The 19,707-nt window shown below is 44.2% G+C and overlaps 1 protein-coding gene across 2 annotated transcripts in view; it reads right to left on the reverse strand.

The window, feature by feature from the left end:
- TEAD4 (TEA domain transcription factor 4) overlaps positions 1 to 19,707 on the reverse strand; it is a 59,827-nt gene that overhangs the window by 39,634 nt on the left and 486 nt on the right. Inside the window, exons 2-3 of one of the 2 annotated variants that reach the window (XM_030040680.2) lie at positions 11,841 to 11,895; positions 5,770 to 6,024 (exon numbers count right to left, since the gene is read on the reverse strand). The exons of the other annotated variant lie outside the window; for it this stretch is intronic. Coding sequence (XP_029896540.1) covers positions 5,770 to 5,776 — 7 coding nt within the window. The 5' untranslated portion in view covers positions 5,777 to 6,024; positions 11,841 to 11,895. The remainder of the gene's footprint in view (positions 1 to 5,769; positions 6,025 to 11,840; positions 11,896 to 19,707) is intronic. 2 annotated transcript variants of the gene reach the window in all.

Raw genomic sequence — 19,707 nt, forward strand, 5'->3', positions numbered from 1 at the left:
ATCTATCTTGGAGAATTACTAAACGTTTGAAATTTAGAAATGAAAAAGTCAGAGGAAGAGCCAAAAGGGTAATGCAATGTTGATAACGAAGGAAGTTACTTGAACATGATGAAAGCTCTGCGGCTGCAGACATACATACACAGTGAGAAAAACATAATCCTACACAACACGCTTGGTTTTAAGCCTGACAGATAAAAATGGGACTACAAAGCTGCTAAAAATGAAAAGGGACAGGCAAAAATATGTTGAAACAACAGAATAAAGCCCCCCAGAAGTAGCCACAATAATTTTGATAACATGTAATGCACAATAAAACTGCTAATATATTTCTGTTCAGTACTCAGCATGTCAAGGAAAGATGCCACAGCCAGTACTATTAACTCTATTAACTGCAACAGCAAGCAGTTTCCTGGTTGGTTGGCATTTCAAAAGTGGTAAATTCCTTAATATTCAGGAAATGCTTGGAACTCGTGGAAAAATATTTCTTTTTATGTTTGCATGGGGAGAACACCAGTGAAACTGACATACAATTTAACATGAAGAACCACAAACTCAGCTTACAAAGGACATAAAAGGAAAAACTTGACAAACTCCAGCAGAAGTTTAACCTGCTGCAAATGTCTCCAGAAATCTGGCTTCATCTAGTCAACAACAAAGAACTAGAATACACAAAGCAAAGTTGAAAGCTGACTCAGCAAAACAAAACCTTGTTATCGAGCAACTCCAAAAACATCACACCTACCACCAGGAAAAGAGAGGAGGGAAAAGGCTGCATCCTGACCGATTGTCCGTGAATCTAAGTTTCGTCTGTCTTCGAGTGTTTAAAATGGGAGATTCAATTTTGTTATCAAAACTGTGGGATAAAGGGCTGTTCTACGGTTCACTAAGTCACAATAATGGAAGGGATAGCAACTGCAGAAGTATCTCTCTGAGGGATATCACAGCTGAAATCCAAATTTTGCAATTACCTGGACCAGCCAGTTCAGTGTCAACTGAGCACATTCTCAGCATGTTCCAATTGCTTTGCCTGAAACATCATCAGGTGAGATGCTAAACTAGATATAGAAGAAAGCATCTGAAGACTGACACCTTGAAGGTTCTCATATTTGTAATAGCTGCCATGCTCCTCCCTCCCCTCAAGGAGAAGAAGTGTTCATGAGCTGGGACAGGCAGTGTATGTTTTGAGCGTCTTTGGGTTTATTTGTTCAGTTTTACTTTTAGTGACTTTTTGAGGTCGGGGAAAATATTAACTGATAACATATCCCTTTGAGATCAAGGCAATATCCTGCAAATTCACCTAGTCACTTCAGAACAGGGGTGGGAGGGACGACCTGTGACATGGTAGTTTTCGGCATTAGACTGACCTTTTCTGCCAGCTTAATTCATGTTGCAAGCTCAAGTCTTTGCAGTTCACTGCCTGCTCCAGGTTTTAACTAGTAACACGGCTAACTATCCTTCTTCTATCACTCAGCCTCTGAGCTTCAGACATCTTTGAGTATTTCCTATCAGCCGTATCAGGGCTTTGACTCACAAGCTGATGGCAGCAGCCTGGGAGATCGATGACGGTCCCAGCTGTCTGCCTCACGCTGCTCAGCACAGAAAAGCCTGAGTGTCCTGCTTTCAGCTGGGATAGTTAATTTTCTTCCTAGTAGCTAGTACAGTGCTATGTTTTGAGTTCGGTATGAGAAGAATGTTGATAACACACTGATGTTTTCAGTTGTCGCTAAGGAGTGTTTAGACTAATGTCAAGGACCTTTCAGCTTCTCATGCCCAGCCAGCAAGAAGGCTGGAGGGGCACAAGAAGTTGGGAGGGGACACAGCCAGGACAGCTGACCCAAACTGGCCAAGGGGGTATTCCATACCATGTGACGTCATGCCCAGTATATAAACTGGGGGGAGTTGGCCTCGGGGGGGGATTGCTGCTCAGGAACTAACTGGGCATTGATGGGCGAGTGGCAAGCAATTGCATTGTGCATCACTTGTTTTGTATATTCCAATCCTTTTATTATAGTCATTTTATTATTGTTATTATTATCATTATTAGCTTCTTCTTTTCTGTCCTATTAAATTGTCTTTATCTCAACCCACGAGTTTTACTTTTTTTTTTTCCCCGATTCTCTCCCCCATCCCACAGGGTGCGGGGGGGGGGGTGTGTGAGTGATCGGCTGCACAGCACCTAGTTGCTGGCTGGGGTTAAACCACGACACCGAGCTGTTTGTAAATCAGCTGCTAAACTACTGCCTCCTACAGAACAGCAGTCTAACAAACAGCCACCAATTCTAGCTCCTCTTACAAAAAGGTGCTCCAAGCCAGATGTTTGTGCAGCAGAAGGGAACACTGGATGGCTAAGGCAGTAGCTCATTTCTTCCAAGTTCTTACATCCTCACTTGTAAATCAAGGCCCCAGCAGTGTTTTTTCAAAATAAGTATCACTTTGCTAGTTACTATTTTTTATTTCTCTGTCCTCAGTAGTGTTGGGAGACCTGCTCTATTTAGCATCTCCATGCGAATCACACAAAGGTACTAAGCTTTTTCCCTCTCCTTTCTCTAGGCCAGTCCTGAAGATGCCAGGAGATACTGACCCTAACACTGAATTCTGTGATTGCTTATTTGGTACAAATGCTACAGATATTATTTCTTGCATGGAAAAACATAGTTGGAAAATGTAAGAGCCAGATTTGTAATACTGTACCCCCACAGTATTCTAGGAGGCAACACTTATAAGATTATCCTGCAGGACCTTAGTGGTACCAGAAGGCACCAGATCAGTAAGTTAGTGGTGCCCCAGACTCACTGCTTCTAATGTCAACACAATGACTAGGAGAAAAGGTAGCATCCCCTATCAGACAAGACAGCTTTTTGTGCCTTAAGCAGGTGGTAAGCAGAGACTGCTGGAGAGGGCTTGTACCCGGAGCATTGCTGTGGTATGAGCTGATTCAGTCAGGATGTGCCTCCAGTAATGGAACACATCTAGGAGGGAAAAAGATAATGGAAGAAAAGAAGGCAGCAAAGGCATCAAGACACAGATCGTCAATGTACAGAGAAGAGCTTGGCTGACTTTCAGGTGAAGTAGGAATCACGTCCACTCAGCAATCAGTGGAGGGTCATCTAAAGAGCTGTAAGCAGCAAGCCGACTCTGAAGAGGCTAGGGAACATGGGCACGAGGCCTGTGCATAGGCTGAAACACACCTTTCTGTGTCATTTTAAAAGTATTCAAACAAAACAGTGCAAGTGCTTCATATTGGCTTGGTGCACTTTAGCTTGTTCAACACGTTTGCCGGTAAAAGCTACTAACTTGAAACTGGTAACAGGTTGCCTCACCACAGGTGAGAAGTACATAAAGTCGCACACAGAAGAGATCCTGGGACCTGAACACCATGCCCAGAAGACTAGTACCACACGAGCCGCTCCTCAGTGGGAAACAGTGAAAAGGTTCCACTTTTGTCAGGGGAAAGGGGCACGGGCAGCTCTCCCTACCACCTCGCCCCTCGGTTCAGCCAGCTCTCCGCAAGCCAGCCACGGGACAGCCGAACCGCCGTCGCTGGGAGGCAGGGCCAGCTCCACAGCCTGTCCCCTCCTGTCAGCTGGCTCGTAAGCGGTGAAGATGAAATCAGGGACTATATTTATTCTCCCTGCCCGGTCATATCTTTCTATAGATCCCAGGCCGGGCCCCGCTTCCTTGGCGTGGGTCCTGGAGACTAGTAAGCAAAGGAGGGCAGAGCTCCGCGCCTCGGGTTCTGTCAGGGGCACGTGGAACCCGCCGGCCGCGCTGGGGACAGGTGCACTGAAGGCAAGCAGGGACACCGTCCCCTCTCAGTAGTGGGGGAGGGCTTGCAGAAGAGCTCTCCGTTTCTTCTCCCACAGCCTTGCCTAAACTTTTCACCCTGCAAGGGGGGTGTTCACCTGCTGCAGCTCACCGGTGCAGTTAACTAGAGACTTTCCACTAAACACCAGTCCATGCTAGGTCAGGCCCCAGGGAAGTCTCCTTGGCTGCTGTGCTGCATTCTACTTCTCTTTTACTTTTGCTCTCACTCCTACTTCTTTTCTGGTCCATTTCACTCTCTGCTCTGACAGATTCACTCCAAAGCTGAAGTATTTCAGGGACTGTGCAGAATGACCAGTAAACGAAGACAGTCTTAAAACACAACTGTAATTTTTCACCAGTAATTTTAAAAGGCACCTGTCATGAAAACTAGTGCAGACTTAACAGCAGCAAGGAGCATGTCACTAATCTATGCTAAATAACCACAGGGTGGATTTTCAAGTAATAGTTTAGTTTGAATAACATTTTAAGCAAGCCTTGCTTCTGAAGGAAGCAGTCCTACCCTCACCTCAACCACGGCTGCTCATTCCCACTCTCATCACCCCTTCTCTAAGTACCAGCACAAGCAGCTGTGCAGTGAAACAAATCAGGGGGCATATCCAAATTAAAGTTCACTTTTGTCCCCGCTTTCTGGCTGTGTTAGTTTTAAGCTGGATCAGTTCCTTGGTTGGTTGCATAGCACAGCCCCAAAAATGTTTGTGCCAGCATAGAGCAGGAATTGTTGTCTACATAAGAACATTGACACTTGCTGAGCCTCAGGGCGATCAGCCTTACTCAACATATACTGCTCTGTGCAGATACAATGATCCAGGTACCCAGTAAAACCATCCATTGTAGGTGAGGCTGTGTAAACGAGACCCACCCACACCCCCACAGTGAGAGCAATCCATTCCCTAGCTCGGGGAACAATGGCCCGATGGGTGGATGGAAACCTGCAGAATGACTTGTGAAGTGCTCCATATGAAGCTTCAGGGCATGGTGCTCCCATGATGGGGCCTGCAAAGACACAGGGATTCCAATGTAAAGGGAAAAAAAGCAAGCACTGACTGGGTAGGAAGAGGGCTGCCTTCCATAAGATGCTTGCTAGTGCTTTGAGGAACAGTTGTAACACCATGGGACTTTTAACCAAAGATTGTGCGCTCTCAGCCTTTGCTTTGCTTTTTAGTCACAGAAGTACCTGGTGGCTTCTTCCAATACTGAGCCAGAGAATCCAGCCCAGCCCAGCTTTTTTGTGAACAAAATCAAGAGAGAAATTTTAACTGTGGAATAGGTCAAAAGTCCAATTCAAAATCACGTCTACCACCTAAAAAGTTGACTTCTGCGGGCAGCTGCAAGCCAGTGCTTCTCTGCGTTCAGGGCTGGGTAGCTAGCTAGCTAGCTGAGAAGAACCCACAGGTGAAAGACACTCATGCCAGGGCTATAAGAAGGCAAACTACAGTGAAAGGGAGCAGCCAGACATCTGTTTTCTGCCCTTCTTAAGATCTGAGAAGTGCAGCTAGTTAACAAACTGTAGGTGTTTGCACACCATCAGCAGAGCCGTTCAGGGGCTGAGCTTCTGCCCTTTACCACCAGAGACGCAGACCTTTTTTACCTGTTAGGGTAACAAGAACGTTGGAGACAGCAGCAAGAGATACCATAAAAGATAGACTTAGTCACACCATGAAGCCATTCTATGATATCTATCCAAAGATCAGTTCAGTAGCATGCCGTACTCTGGGATCTACCTTATTGATGCTCCCTTGAAAAAGACATCTATAATTCTTTCTGATCTGTGAATGTTAAGATCTTCACTGATTTTCCTAAATACAACTTGAAGCGACCAACTGTATCTGCTTGCGAACGCCTGAGAGAGAAGAGTTCGTTCAGAACATCATTTGGTGCAAGGCAAGCGGCCTGCGCAGGGCGGGCTGCCTGGAGCGTTGTGATGTGCCCTTTCTTTCTCCTTACCATACATCTTGCCTTCGTCTGACAAGATAATCTTCCGCCGTCCACATGGTGGGTAGATGGCTAGCGCTTCCTGGAAGCTCTGCTCAATGTCCGGACTCCACACACCCTCAGCGTCATTGTCAATGGGTTTGTCCAAGGCCTCGCTGCCCCCCGAGTCGTTGCTCCCCTCAGGGGAGGTGGGAGAACTCCACTCGTTGGAGGTAATGGTGCCAGCTAGAAACTCCAAGGTGCCACGTGGAGAAGCAGACTCGGAACCTGTGATGACAAACACATCCCACCTGTCAGTTAGAAATCCTCCTCTCTAGGAAAATGAGGAGATACTAAAGAAAAAAAAAAAAAAAAGAAAGTTAAAAAACCTCAGTGAGGAGGGGTTTTACTTCAAGTTTACCTTAAATGGCAACTCAACCACGTGATTGATTTCTATTTATGTTGAGATGAAAACCTTTTCTACAAATCCTTCTGATAAAACAGCCTGCTCCCGTATCTCTTTGGCTCATTAACTCTCTATCACTTCCCAGTTCTCCTCAGACGCTATGGCTTCTTGCCTGTGTCTGTCTCCTAATTTCTTTCTCCCTCTGCTGTCATTATCTGTGTAACTGTTATTTAACTTTCTGAAGCACGCTTACAGGGATTCAGTCCGTGTGAAAGACTATACAAAATAAAGCAGTGATGAATTATCTAGTCATCACTGAGTACTGGGGTTGAAGTTTTCTTAGATAATGTTTCACTGGATCAGAGTTAGTAGTCAGTGTCATTTTTAACACTGACATTTCTTCTTCTCAAGGATCAGCTGTACTTCTAAAAAAGCAATTCCTGGAGCCAGACAGTTTAATGCAATGTCTCCCAAATCTCAGTGCTATATCCTGGCAGGAGCAGAAGGCACGATGAGTAAAAAGATAAAGGCGCTAGGTTGCAGGTCAAGAATCCCAGGCGCTTAGCCTGTTTCTACTGCTCATCTTCAGAACAACCTTGGGCAAATTCCTTCAGTTCTCTGTGCTTCTCTGCCCCCTCATCCTTTACCAGTCTCAGGCTATTAGATTTGCCACTGGGCAGGAGCAGGAATTCGTTTCTCATTGAACCTAAGCAGGCAGCTGCTAGCTCTTGAAAACTACAATTAATTATAGTCTACTTATAAACACCTACAGTAGAAGCTGAACTCATTGAGCGGAGCTGCTAAAACACTCATTTAGAAAGCAGCCTCAGACCGTACAGACACTTCCCAGTCAACCGTACAGAAAACAAGTGGCTTCTAAAGACACAGACCATTCCCCTGCCTTAATCCCAAAGCTGTTTGTTTACCTTTTTAATAGTTTCGTTATCTGAGCTACAAAGAATGTTCACAAGCCACCGTCTGAGAATCCAGCTAAATGAGAGAGTTCAAAACCTCCCTGCCTATCACCACATTAAGCTGGGTAGCAAGAAAGTCAGAACAAGGCTTTTTTTGCAAGAGCAACAGAATCGTCAAACCTGTACTGAACAAGAGAGTAAGGAGAGAGCTCTGACATGCCAAGTCAGGCTAGCTCAGAAATGTCACAGTGATAATATAAAGGAGGACAGAGGAGAAATTTGGGCATGGTCTATGTCAAAAACTAGCTAGAATAAAATTTGTGCAGTTACGCCATGCCCTAGTTGGTAAATAGGAAAAGCAGGTCCATTCGTTCAACTTCAGAACTTCAAAAATGCAGGGCTCATGGCTCCAGAAACTTTTCTGACATCAACTTAAAAAACATTACATCATACACTCCTTTTTAAGTCTCTCTGGTTTATTACCTCTTTGGATTTCATGTTTACAAAATCTTCTCCAAGACCATAATGACTAGATTTACTTTTTTTTTTTTTTTTAATAAAAGCTGAAATTCTTAAGAATTTTATAATTTCAAAAGCTGGAGTTCTAAAAAGAGTTGACAACACTGGTTCTCAAAAGGTTTTGCTGCTCCTTAATGACTGTAGACAGCAGCAGATACGTATTTTACACGTCCATAAGCCACCAAAAGCTCAGGAAACAAATAAGATAGTACTGGGCATTTGAATAATTTCTAGACACAGTATACTTTTTACACCACGGTGCAGTATTTTAACAAGCGGTTCACATAGACATTTAGAAAACCCAGTGTACGACTTACTTCCTCTGAGAATGTTTGGAACACATGAACCACTGGAATGGCCTACCACTGCCCATCCATCCATTTCAGCCCTTACATTCGATTATTTCAATCCTCTTGACCCACGCTATACATTTTCAGAGCTCTAATGAACATGGGAAGAAAGAATAAAACAGGAGGCGAGGGTGGCAGAAAAGGGAACTTGGAACACACTTGGCCTTTAGCGCTAGGACAGACATCCCAAGCACACTGTGAATGGCACCAAAGCAGGCAATGTGACTTTAAGAGACCCTGAAATGAACGGTAACAGTTGCTTCTTCCCTCACCAAGCATCTATCACCAATACATCCCCTTTCACTGGCAGATGGTCAATAAAAAATTACACGGGTATTCAAGAGATTGCCTGGCTGGGGAATCAGCATAGAGGAGTAAGCTTTCCACGGGGGGACCCCGACAGAGAAACAGAAGCTATCTGTTCCAGCTCCTCTTCTTTTGGTATTTCCCCAAGCATCCCTAGTCCCTGGAGGCTGTCAAGACCCTCCGTATTTCATGCACATCAAAATCTCCACAAATGCAATGCACAGACTAGTTTCAACTTAGGCTGACAGACTGAGAAATGGAGGGGTTCAGAAAGAAGCCTAAGGTGTGACAGCAAGGGTAGTCATCGTACCACCTGCATTTGGAGCTGCAAGTCTCATAACGGCCAGCAGGCCCCACAAAAAGTAAAAACATACACTAACTGCTCAACTGTATGACTCCCAAAGCCACGGTCACTGGAAGCTACAACCTCTTGCTTTCAAGCCAAATCCCCTAGCAATGCATACAAGCAGACAAAGTCATCTCCTAGGGAATGTATGGCCATCATAACCATAAAAAGCACCTACTTTGAATCCAGTTATTTTCACCTCCTTAATGTCCATGCAGACACAGATGAATACCTAGCAGATGATTTCAGCATGGCACACTCTTATGTTGGAAATACAGCAAATATATCTGAAGCATAAATTCCCCACCCCGCCCCCTGTATCCAAACCCTAGGAGTTGTTGCCTGATCATTTAATGTTTTACAAGGCTTCACATCTGTACCAAGCGCCTTTGGTGACAGAGGAAACTCTGGGTCCTTTCTGATCCAAGCTCCAGAATAAGTGGAGGAGAAAACATGCTGTATTCAGTACAGTGTCAACTCCCAAGACTCTCTTCTCCAAACACGAAAGAAAAGTTGCGCCAACTTGAGCAGATGTGGACTTCCCTGAATATACAAGTGACGAAGCAAGAGACAGAATACGTGAGCCTTATCTCATATTGGTCTAAATCAAGGGAGATATGGAACATAAGAGCAATGAGAGAAGAAATTATATAAATCTTGAAGTGACTAGATAATTTTTTTTTAATGCTTCTTACTTTTTGTGCCTTGACCAGCAATGTTAGTCCTATCCCAAGCTACAGCTAGGTCAGCAGGCACTGAAATGGGCTATCGTGGCCAACCCCGAGTTTTCTACACCTTGGGGCCTGATTCTGCTTTCCCTTCTTGGCACTAAAGCTATTCCTGAGGGATTATGAGAAAAGTGGAATTGTACAGACTATAAAATCAAGGATGTTTAGCCATCTCCAGCTGAAACCTCAGTAATCACCCAGACACTAACACAAATTGGCCTTCTTTTCGATAACTTCTGAAGAAATTCCATAGACTGAAATGACCGTGAAAATCCTTATAGCTATTACGTCTCTCATTCAGTAAGATGCCAAGGGCTTAAAGGGCCTGCAAAGTTTTCTTACATAATGTCGCTTAAATAGTAAGCTCCATGTGCAATCCCAGGCGATACTCTGTGCTCAGAGGCAATAAACAGTGATATAGGGAGTCCTGGTCGGGTGCTATCTGGTCTGTGGGTCTCTTCTTTGGCTGAACACTTCAGGCCTTCCATTTCCTGCACTGCTGATCTGAACTCTGAACTCACTGGTGGCCAAAGTGGCTGTTGATTAAACTAAGCAAAGCAAACCATAGAGAAGCTGGGCACTAAACTCTACGGTAAATGGCTTTATTAGTATGGCAAGTTGAAAAACTGGCAGTGGAATCACCTCCCATCAAAAAAGCAATCTTGTCAAAACCAAAGCATTTTTCAGAAAGTGCTAATGTTGAATGTGTTCTTTTTAAGAAAGGTTTGAATAATACTCATTAGTAACTACTTTAACAAAACACAAATGCTTCAGTTAGCATCTAGCTTTCGGTTTGCTTCTGTTTTCCCATTCAATCAATAGTAACTATACACATACAGCTTGGTAACTTTAATGGTGATTTGTATTACTGAATGTTCTAATACCACTAAATATTTTAGTACTTGCAAATTACTTTTTTCTTCTATTTTTTTTTTTTTTAAAAGTTCTGCCTGTGGAAGAGCTTGTAATCACAAAGCTTTCTTCTGACCTGAGGGAATTTGATTCTGAAATCACTAAACAGACATCCCAATTCCAGGCATGCTCAGCCAATTCCTTCCCCACCTGAATCCCCTTGCCAGGCACAGTTCTTAGGATCAGGAGTCGGAGGATGTTGTCCATTTCCACAGCAGGAAGTTTTGCCAGAGGTCCCAGGCTTGGTGTTTGTTCTCTTCAGACTCCCCCAGTTTGAACTCAAGCTCCGCTCCTTGGCTCTCGTATTTCTGGTGTTGTACCTTACAGTTGTTCTTGTCCTGATCCCACTCTTATTTTACTGAGAGATGATTAACTACCTTTCTTTGTGGGGTCCAGTCATGGATTCTCTCCCAGGATCAAAGACACAAGCCCCTCACAGCACCTCTACCTCCTCACCACAGTATCTCTACTTCCTTCTTATGTTTCCCTCTGTCCAAATACTGTTTCTTATTCACTCTTGGTCCCTGTTCTTCTTTCCGCCATGGCCCATCTCTTAATGAGTCACTCACAAAGGCAGGCTTTTGGGTCAGAGGAAAGCAAAACCATGGAGAAAGCACAAAAATCTTTCAGCTCCAGCAGCTTTGGTTTAATTGTTCTGATGCTGGTGATTTCAACACTAACCCTCTTTCCTTTCACACATGGTATCTCATTGAGATTCAGAGATCCTGCAGGGCTAGACAGCTGCCAAGAGCCCTTCAGCGAGGTCGCATTGACAGGGAGCACATCTTTAACAGGCTCCGTAGTCTGACACATCTGCTTTCTAATATCAATCCCTCAGTCATTACTGTTGGTAACAGCTCCCTCTTAAGCGTCTGTGGCAGCTGCTCAACACAAAATCATACTTTCCTGAGGATCTGAAAAATTGCAGCCAGCTGCCTCCAGTTGTTCAGTTTTCTTAGAGCTGCTCTGTCCAAAAGAGACCCCCCCTTCCCTGCTGGAATCGGTACCGAGCACCACACACGAACCAGAGCGGTCCCTGTCCGCTCACCCCGGCCCGGCAGGAACGCCCGCCAGCACGGCCGCGCGGAGCCTGGCAGTGCGGTTCCACTCCTGCTTCCCAGCTGGCTGCACTCCGAACAAGTCACTTCACCTGACCAAAGGACGTCCCTTCATCCTTGGTCTCATTTAAGGGAACGGCAGGCTGTGGGGACAGGGACTGCTTCCCATTACAGGTATTCCTTGATGTCATTGTAATGCAAATAAAACCAAAAAATTCCGGTATTCGCTACTGTGGTAACATGAGCCAAATACTGCTACTATAGAGGATCTGAACCACAACATTTTAATATCTGACCAGCAGTCAAACAGAGAATTTCAACAAAGGAGGAGTTGGGCCAGAAGAGAAGATGTCCTGCTGCTCAAACTATAACTTTAGATTAGTTTGTAACAATAAGAAAACCTGGAAACAGCAACAACCAGCCAGTTACTTCCATCCAGAACACACTAACAAATGAGCTTACACAATGCAGTCATACCGGGAGATTTGGGTTTAGGAAAGCAACAGTTTGGAATACTACGAAACCTATTGCGCAAGGTATGACGGAAGATAGCATTCAAACTTACCAGAGGAAGAAGGCTGGGAAATTCTACAGGACACTACAATAATAGCTCAGTTCCTCTGAAAGAGAAGAATGAGTGCAATCAGTAGAATAGCTCCAAGGGAGTGCAACTCAAAGACTGCAGGAAAAAACGTACTGGAAAGGGAAAAGGTGGGAAAGCAGTTATTCAACAATAACTAAGGTCTGTTAAAGCTTGCTGGCAAAAGAGGACACAAACATGTCTACAGGGTCTCTACAGAGCAAAATAAGGATGCAACTGTAGCAAGACCAGCTAGCACTGAACTGTGTCTGGGAAGGGAACAGCACTTTTGCAGCAGCAGCCAGCAGCCAGTTGCTCAGGCTCCTCAGGAGTCATGAAATCAGCCTGGAGCCAGAGCCGCTCTGAGTTTCAGCAGAAGACCCGGCGACAGCGGAGATGGGTGGGCGCAGCTCACCCAGCCTTTTGAGGGGGTTCCGCTCAAGCACTCCGTAACAGCTCAGCCAAGTGGTGAGCCTGGCTACAATCTCACCTTCTGCCCTGGGCCTCCTGCAATCCCTGAGCAACGCTGGCTATTCCCTGTGAATATCCCTATCCACCCAGGACACCAGAGTAATGCTGCCTAATCCTGTGAATAAAATCAGTTAAGGTAAGTGTTACTTGCTGTAGTTGAAGCAAAAGCTCTTAACAGGCAGCAGCACCAGGCAAGGAAGAAAGGAGAACTGAGATTTCCCTCTGTGTATCAGGCAAGGTAATATAATCATTACATCTACGGGCTGCATGGTGAGATTTTTGTCTCTGTCTCACCACTGAGTAAGACTGGTTTACAAAGGAACAAGCACTACCAGCCTCAGATTGTATCTACCATAAGCTTGGGCTCCAGCTGAATGCTTATCACATTGCCTAGCACAAAATCAAGCTTGGTTTGCTTGCTACACTGAAACTGCCTGCAGCAGCTGCTGTTCAGAAGGCACCTGACTTCCTGAGCAAAGCAAAACAACACTCCTAAATTATGGCAGTAGCTAAGCTCTGGCTAAAACAGAGAGAGGATGTAGTGTCCAGCACAGTGATATAAATCAAAACAAGGAGAGATGAGAACTTCTATCAGTGCAGCCCTGGATAATGCAGTCAAACAGGATGCGATGAGATAAGGCTGTGTGTGGCCTTGCGCACCATCCAATCAGTTACAGTTGTGATAAAGGAAACAGAACACAGAGCCTTGCTGCCCTAAGGAGGGGAGGAAAAAAAAAAATACACAGCCCAACAACAACAAAACCCAAAGGCTGGTTCTGCTCCCACTAGTCTAGGGGTGGCCAACCTGGGGATTGATCCTGAGCCCACATACAGGCTACATCACAAGGCCACCAGCCTTGGACTGACAAAATGACTACTGCGTGATTTACATCTCAGCTGGGAGAGAAAAATGAGCCAGCAAGGGCAGCAGAGATTGACACTGCCAGGTTGCCCTGGGATTGAGCCACACACTGGGCTGGCCCCAGCCCCCAAAGGAACAGTGCAATTCCTGGGGAGTCACCGTTATCTCCCATATGGGAGCTGTTCCCAGAGCTCCCATTCTCCCTGACTTCCCAAGACATGTGGCATGTGTTTCACAGCTTCCCAAAGAGATGAAGGTTGTGGCAGGGTGAAAATGGTTAGCCACCCTCGTGCTAGCAGCAGTGGTCACCAGGAGTCGCTCCCCTAACAAGCACGGAGCTGGTTAGAAAGCAATGAACCAGGAGGAAGTCCAATAATCATGTCCCTTTTCTATCGCAGAATCACCAGTAGTGATTTAAAAGGGTTAGCTAACACAACTGTCCCTTCAAGTATAGACACATGTAGACATTGACTGATTAAAATGACTCGGGTCTTACCAAACCAAGCTAGACACAGAAATAAATCATGCTTAGCATTTTCCCAAAGAGTATTATTCACTTAATTATTAAAGGATAGGGAACCTTTAATAGCAACCTAAAAAAGCCTTGCTCCTAAACCCACTGAAAGTCAGTTGTCCTGAAAACCTCGCCATCAGACTCAAAAGCCCCCATTTTACCTATGGCAAAAAACTATAGCACAAAGACCTAAGTGAACCACCCAATGACAAAATCAGACTGGGGGCAAAATCCAGACAAGAATTTCAAGACAAGAAAAGGCGAACTTTAGAAGTGATTTGCGATTGCAAGTGGTGTAACTTCAGAAGGGCTCATATTTAACACTGTCGGGAAATCGGGCGTCTTTTGAGTCTTTCCTGACAAGTACCACAAAACTGAGACTCATAATGCCCATTTTTTGATATCCAAATCAAATTCTTATTTCCTAATCCTGCCTACTGTTCATGACATCTCTCAACCTCTTGTCTGGGACTCAAGGGTAGATGTTCCAAAAAAAACCTCACAACTGCGACATACTTAGCTTCCCATGACACTAACGGCAGAATTTCACATGAACTCAGACAGGAGACAGATGTTTGCAAATCTCATCCAAAGCAGTGAAAACGTTTAGCTCCAAAACTACACCCAGTCTCCAAAAAATAAACAGCTGAGCCTGGGCTAAGATACTTACAACAGAATAGACAGAAACCCTGACCACACAACCCACAAACACGGTCAGATTTCCACATCTGCAGTGCTTGCATGTGGTCTGTGTTGTGGGCACGACTGGTTGGCCAGGGCTAAGCCTCAAGACAAAAGCAAACCACAAACAGGCAGAACAGGTATATAAAATGGGACCTCAATTCAGTCAACCAATTAAGCATGTGCCTTGATTTTAGTAGTAGTTAGACGGGAGCTTAAAGGTGTTCGGTACTTTTGATAAACCAATGCCCAAGTAAAGTAAAGAGCAACCATGAAACATCTGCATCATAGGAATGAACCCTAGTCACGGCTACCAACCAAGCTGCACTCTCTTGGGGTATTCAGAAACCACCTCAGCTCAGTTTTGGAGTACATGCTCTACCTGGAACACGCAGCAGGTGAACATCCATTGCTTACAGCTAAGATGATCACTTCTTGAGGGCTGACACTGAGGGAAGTCCACCAGATTTGTTCTTCTGTAAAAGAGCCTGAAAGTTCCTAGCAGACAAATAGACGCCAGCCATTTTAGCTGGATTCCAGTTCTCCTACCAGTTTGATACAAGAGAGAGTAAAGCTGTCCTCAACTTGGACTAGCATAAATTTGAGCTCAAAACTCTTCCTTCTCAATCGTGGCATAAAGGCACTGTCATTTCCGAACTGCTGAACATATTTCACAGAAAGCAAGTGAAAATCATGAGAATCTGTAAGTACAACCCCAACCCTCAAGCAGGAATCGCTAAGCAAAAAAAGGGAAAAAAGAAATGCCAAAAACCTGAAAAACACAGGTTAAACTTGCCCCCAGATATTACAGGAAAGCACAAACCTTCTGATTTATCTCTTTGCCCTTCCAGACCCTTCTCGCCAGGAAGGTCAACAGGTTATATACCTTCTGCTGGATTAATCTACAGGAGAACAAGGGCAGCTAGCCAAGCAAAACTAGATTCTTAAAGGGACACAGCCAACCACAGACTTGACTCCAGTTTTTAAAACGTGTTCTTACAAATAAAACCTGTGACCAAAAACAGTGGGAAAAGATGCTGCTTCTCTATTTTTCAGTTAGCTTACTGCGTGGATGGAAACAGCGATTTTTCATCGTTTCCCCTGCAGAGTTATTTTCTTCTGTTCACATAGACCCTTCACAAACAAATGGGGGCGGGGAAGTAAATAGGATTTTATTTATTTATTTTTATAAAGATACATCAAAGGCACAGTGAGTGTACTTGGAGAAGATCTTCTTATGCAAACCTCTCTTTCACACCTCTCTTTTTTTTTCCCCTAAGCTGACAAGATTTTCAAACCAAGAGAACCTCTCTAAATCCTGCTAGTCTGGTATCAGCGAGCTTTATTTCAAGGACCTGCTATGGAGAAGTAGGTTCAGGTAAAATGAACGTAAGACACATCAGCAACCCCCCCCTTTCCATATCAATATACACATGCTCAGTGCTCTCCTGACTTTTCCTCCTTCAGTTAAAGCAGTCCTGGTTACAAGAGACTAGACTTTGCCTGGACATCTGTCATTAATGGTAACCATACTGTTTGAAGGGCGGCACTTTGAGGACTATGCTAATTTATTTTCTCTTTGGCAATAGCAAAGCAGATGCTTCAAAGGCTTGCACCCAGGCTCTGAAAGCCACTGGCACTCATGTCTCAGAAGTAGAGCAAAGTAAAACACCTACCCTTTGGCAATCATATTCTAACGAAGGTAAGAACAAGGTAATTATAAACGTACAACGGAACAGAAAAAAAGAGCCAGTGACTCAGCCAGTGGCACCGGGAACTGGAAAAGGTGCCCCTCCCTAGCAGGAAAACATCTAATTCATGTGGTGGTAAAAACAAAGGGGAGTGACTGCATCATCTCCAGAAAAAGGAGGACCCAAGGGGCAGGAAAAACAACAAACAACAACAAAACCCCACCAAAAAACCCAAATAACCCCCCCAAGAACCCAACATACCACCTCCAAACCCCACAGAACTCTTTCTAATCATCTAGTCTCAGCTCTTATAACAAGCTCCATGCATGCAAATTCCTGACTTTTTACAAGCTCTACAAAGGAACACGCTGGGCATTTATTTAGCATGGTGACGGGCATAATGCAGAAGTTGGGAAGAGAGGAGCATACGCTACTGTAAATCTTGATAAACTTGATTACTCTTCAAAGGAGGATAGAATTGCCATGAAGTTAGGGAATGAGAAGAATACACCGCATGATGTAATAGGTTTAGATTTAGAATAGCATTTGCTACTCTCCAAGGAAATCATAGCTGAAAAATTACTTCAAATTGGCTTTGGAGAGTACTGCTCATGTTATTAGAAAATTGGCTAACGGCTTCAAAACAAAGTGTAATGATATATACCAATGGAACCAACAGGTACAGGGGGCATCTACTGCGTTGATGCAGGGACCTTTGCCAGACCAGTTTTCTTTGACACCTTAATTCGAGATCTAAGACTGAATAAAGGGAATGTTAATGAAACTTGCAGGTGATACAGAATGAAGTTTACAAACACCAGTGAATAGAAACAACTCGAAGGGATTCAGACAGCTCAAAAACAAACAAGAGAAGCAAGGGGGGACACATAAGACTATGTGGAAAAAGTAACACAAAGAAACTGAAGAAACAACAATGAAAAAAACAGAGGTAAATCAAGGACAAAGCCCTGCCAGAACTAGCAGCGAAAGACATGCAAGAGTGAGAATGCTGAACAAATCAGAGAGTTGTCTGCAAAGCAAATGCTTCTACAAAATGACCAACGTAACTTTGTCTGCCTGTGCTCAGATTATCACTTCAGGCAACAAAGGGAGATGAATCACCTCCAACACGTGGAATATCAGATCTCATTCTGCAAAAGGAACACAAATAAACTGAAGAAAGTGAAGAGAAGAATATAAAAAACAACCATTAGACCTAGAATAATAGAAAAATATTAAAAGTTTAGCCTCATTAGTAGTTTGTAAGAATTTAGAAGGTGCAAATGCAGAGAGAGAGAGAATAAGCAATCATTTCACAGAAATACACACCAAGGCAAAAACTGTTGCGGTAGAGTAAGAAAACTTTTCTGATCTTAAAGTACATTGGGTGATGGAAAAGTTGCCCAAGAAAATTACTGGAAGATCCATTACATAGCATTTATGGGAAGGAAAAAAAAAAAAAAAGAAAAAAAGGCAACAAATGAACAAAGGACAAACCTGAGCTATAGGGGAAGTATAACAGATCTTTAGAAAAAGGTAATACTGAATTTTTGCTTTCTTAAGATACAGTTGTGGCCAGGTAAGACAGAAAATCATTTCGCCAGCACAGGAGCAACTGTAGACATGGTCCAAGGAACTATTTAAGGTGGGAAAAGATGGCAATGTTGCTAAGAAAATATCCCCATTCTTCGCCCGTTGCCCCCCCCTTCAGTCATTGCACACCCTTCTCCAGACACACCAGCATTTATGTGACCATATGATTAACTGGACTGGAGAACAGATGTGGCTGAAAACTAACTTGCTAAAAAAGAAAGTGTTACTTTTCACCTGGATCAGCCTCCTGGCCCAGGTCAGTAAACGGCAGTGCCGATACCCATGGCAGCGACAAAGGACAGAGGTGTGACTACTTAGTAGGAAAATGGACAGTTTGAAGCTGTGCGGGCAGGTTCTGCCTACAGCAGTGCCAGCCTAAGTCTTTGTGGACCCACCCCTTGAGTTAGGTTGTGACAGAACCAAGAGCTGAAAGTTACAATCAGAAAAAGACACATAATACTAAGGAAGGAAAGCTGTGGATGAGTACAATGTCACTCCAAACAGAGATGCAAGCAGCATCTATTGGGAATGATACTTCTCAGCACCCTTCTCAAAACTCTACTTACTATATTCGAGTTCCATGAAACAAATAGGCAAGTAAGAAAACCAACAGCAACTGTGATTTTATTTTAAACCACAAGCAAGATTTGGTGCCATGGAGCCCTTTTTCTCCTCAGAGCTTGGCAGTATTTTCATACCATTTTCCCACAGATGTTCTGTAATACACCAACATTAAAACACTCACCACAGTAATAACCGAAAATACTTCAAAGCCATCAGTAAAATTAATTAAAAAATCCAAAAGACGTAGCAGGAACCAAGACAGTGGAGAAATTCCTAACACCCACTCTCATGCACACTAATTGCTCCCAAGATCACCTCGGAGAGGGTATGAACAATGAGCTGATAGTCCAGTTCAGAGATGATGGATTTGGTCGCATGCTCGACTTTGAGGGAGCCATCCAGACCGGGATTTAGGAAAACCCCGTAAGGTGACTGCACCCACTGGCTGGCTGCCCTTTGCTCTGCCAACCCCAGTTCCAAAGAAAACCACCGAGTCCCTCAGCATCCAACAGCCCTAATGAAGAAGCCCCTCTGTATTCACTACAGCACGATCCAGGCTCTTGTCTGTCATGATAAAAAGCTATCAAGACCAAAAGGTTTTAAGTGCACAGGTGACAGTACAGCAGCTTCAACCCGGCCCTAGCACTTGTTTTATGCCCAGTCTGCTTTCCCCCTCGTTCTGTTCCTCTCGCTCCTCCCCGTTACTCTCTGCCCTGTCCTGCTGCCCGCTTCCTTCTGGAGGAGGAGAACAATAAAACCTCTTACGTCCACACAGACAGATGGACAGACAGGTGAACGAATGCTCCGCTCACTGTGCACAGAGACAGTGCGATCAAGTCTAGGAGAAGCCGATCTGTTCCGAGCAATAGGAAACAAGAAAAAAAACAAACCCCCAAACCTCCTTCCCTCCCACCCAGCCCCCTGCACTTGAAAAGTATTTTGCGTTGTTGTTTATTTGTAGAGCATTGGCAGACCTCAACTCTTAAGGTTAGAAAGTAACAAGAGCGTAACCCCAGGTTAAACAAAAGCAAAACAAAAAAATTGGTAGACTACTTGCGGTTGGTTTGGGGGTTTTTTTGGTTTTTTGTTTGTTTTTTTTTTAGCTTATATATGACCATTGACCATAAAGTACTTTACATAAGTCCTTAAAATACGTTGAGTTACACTCCTTCCCCCTTCTACAAAAAAAGCCCCATCTTTAGCATCCCATGCAAGGAATTGTTCAAACGGAATTATCTACATAAGATAAAAGGTTACTTGGGGAAGCTTTTTGTTTGGTTTTGGTGTGTGTGTTTTTTGGTTTGGTTTGGTTTGGTTTTTTAATTTAAATCCTTTCCAGAGGCATGCCACCAACACTCAACTGGAACTTCAGAATAACTGATCTGGGAAAACTGTATTCCCTCACCTTTTGGTAAATGCCCTGTAACACCCCACACGCCTTCTGACGGAGGGGTTTGCTTACCACTTTTTTGTGTT

The sequence above is a fragment of the Aquila chrysaetos genome, chromosome 17 (assembly GCF_900496995.4).
Source record: "Aquila chrysaetos chrysaetos chromosome 17, bAquChr1.4, whole genome shotgun sequence".
NCBI lineage: Eukaryota > Metazoa > Chordata > Aves > Accipitriformes > Accipitridae > Aquila > Aquila chrysaetos.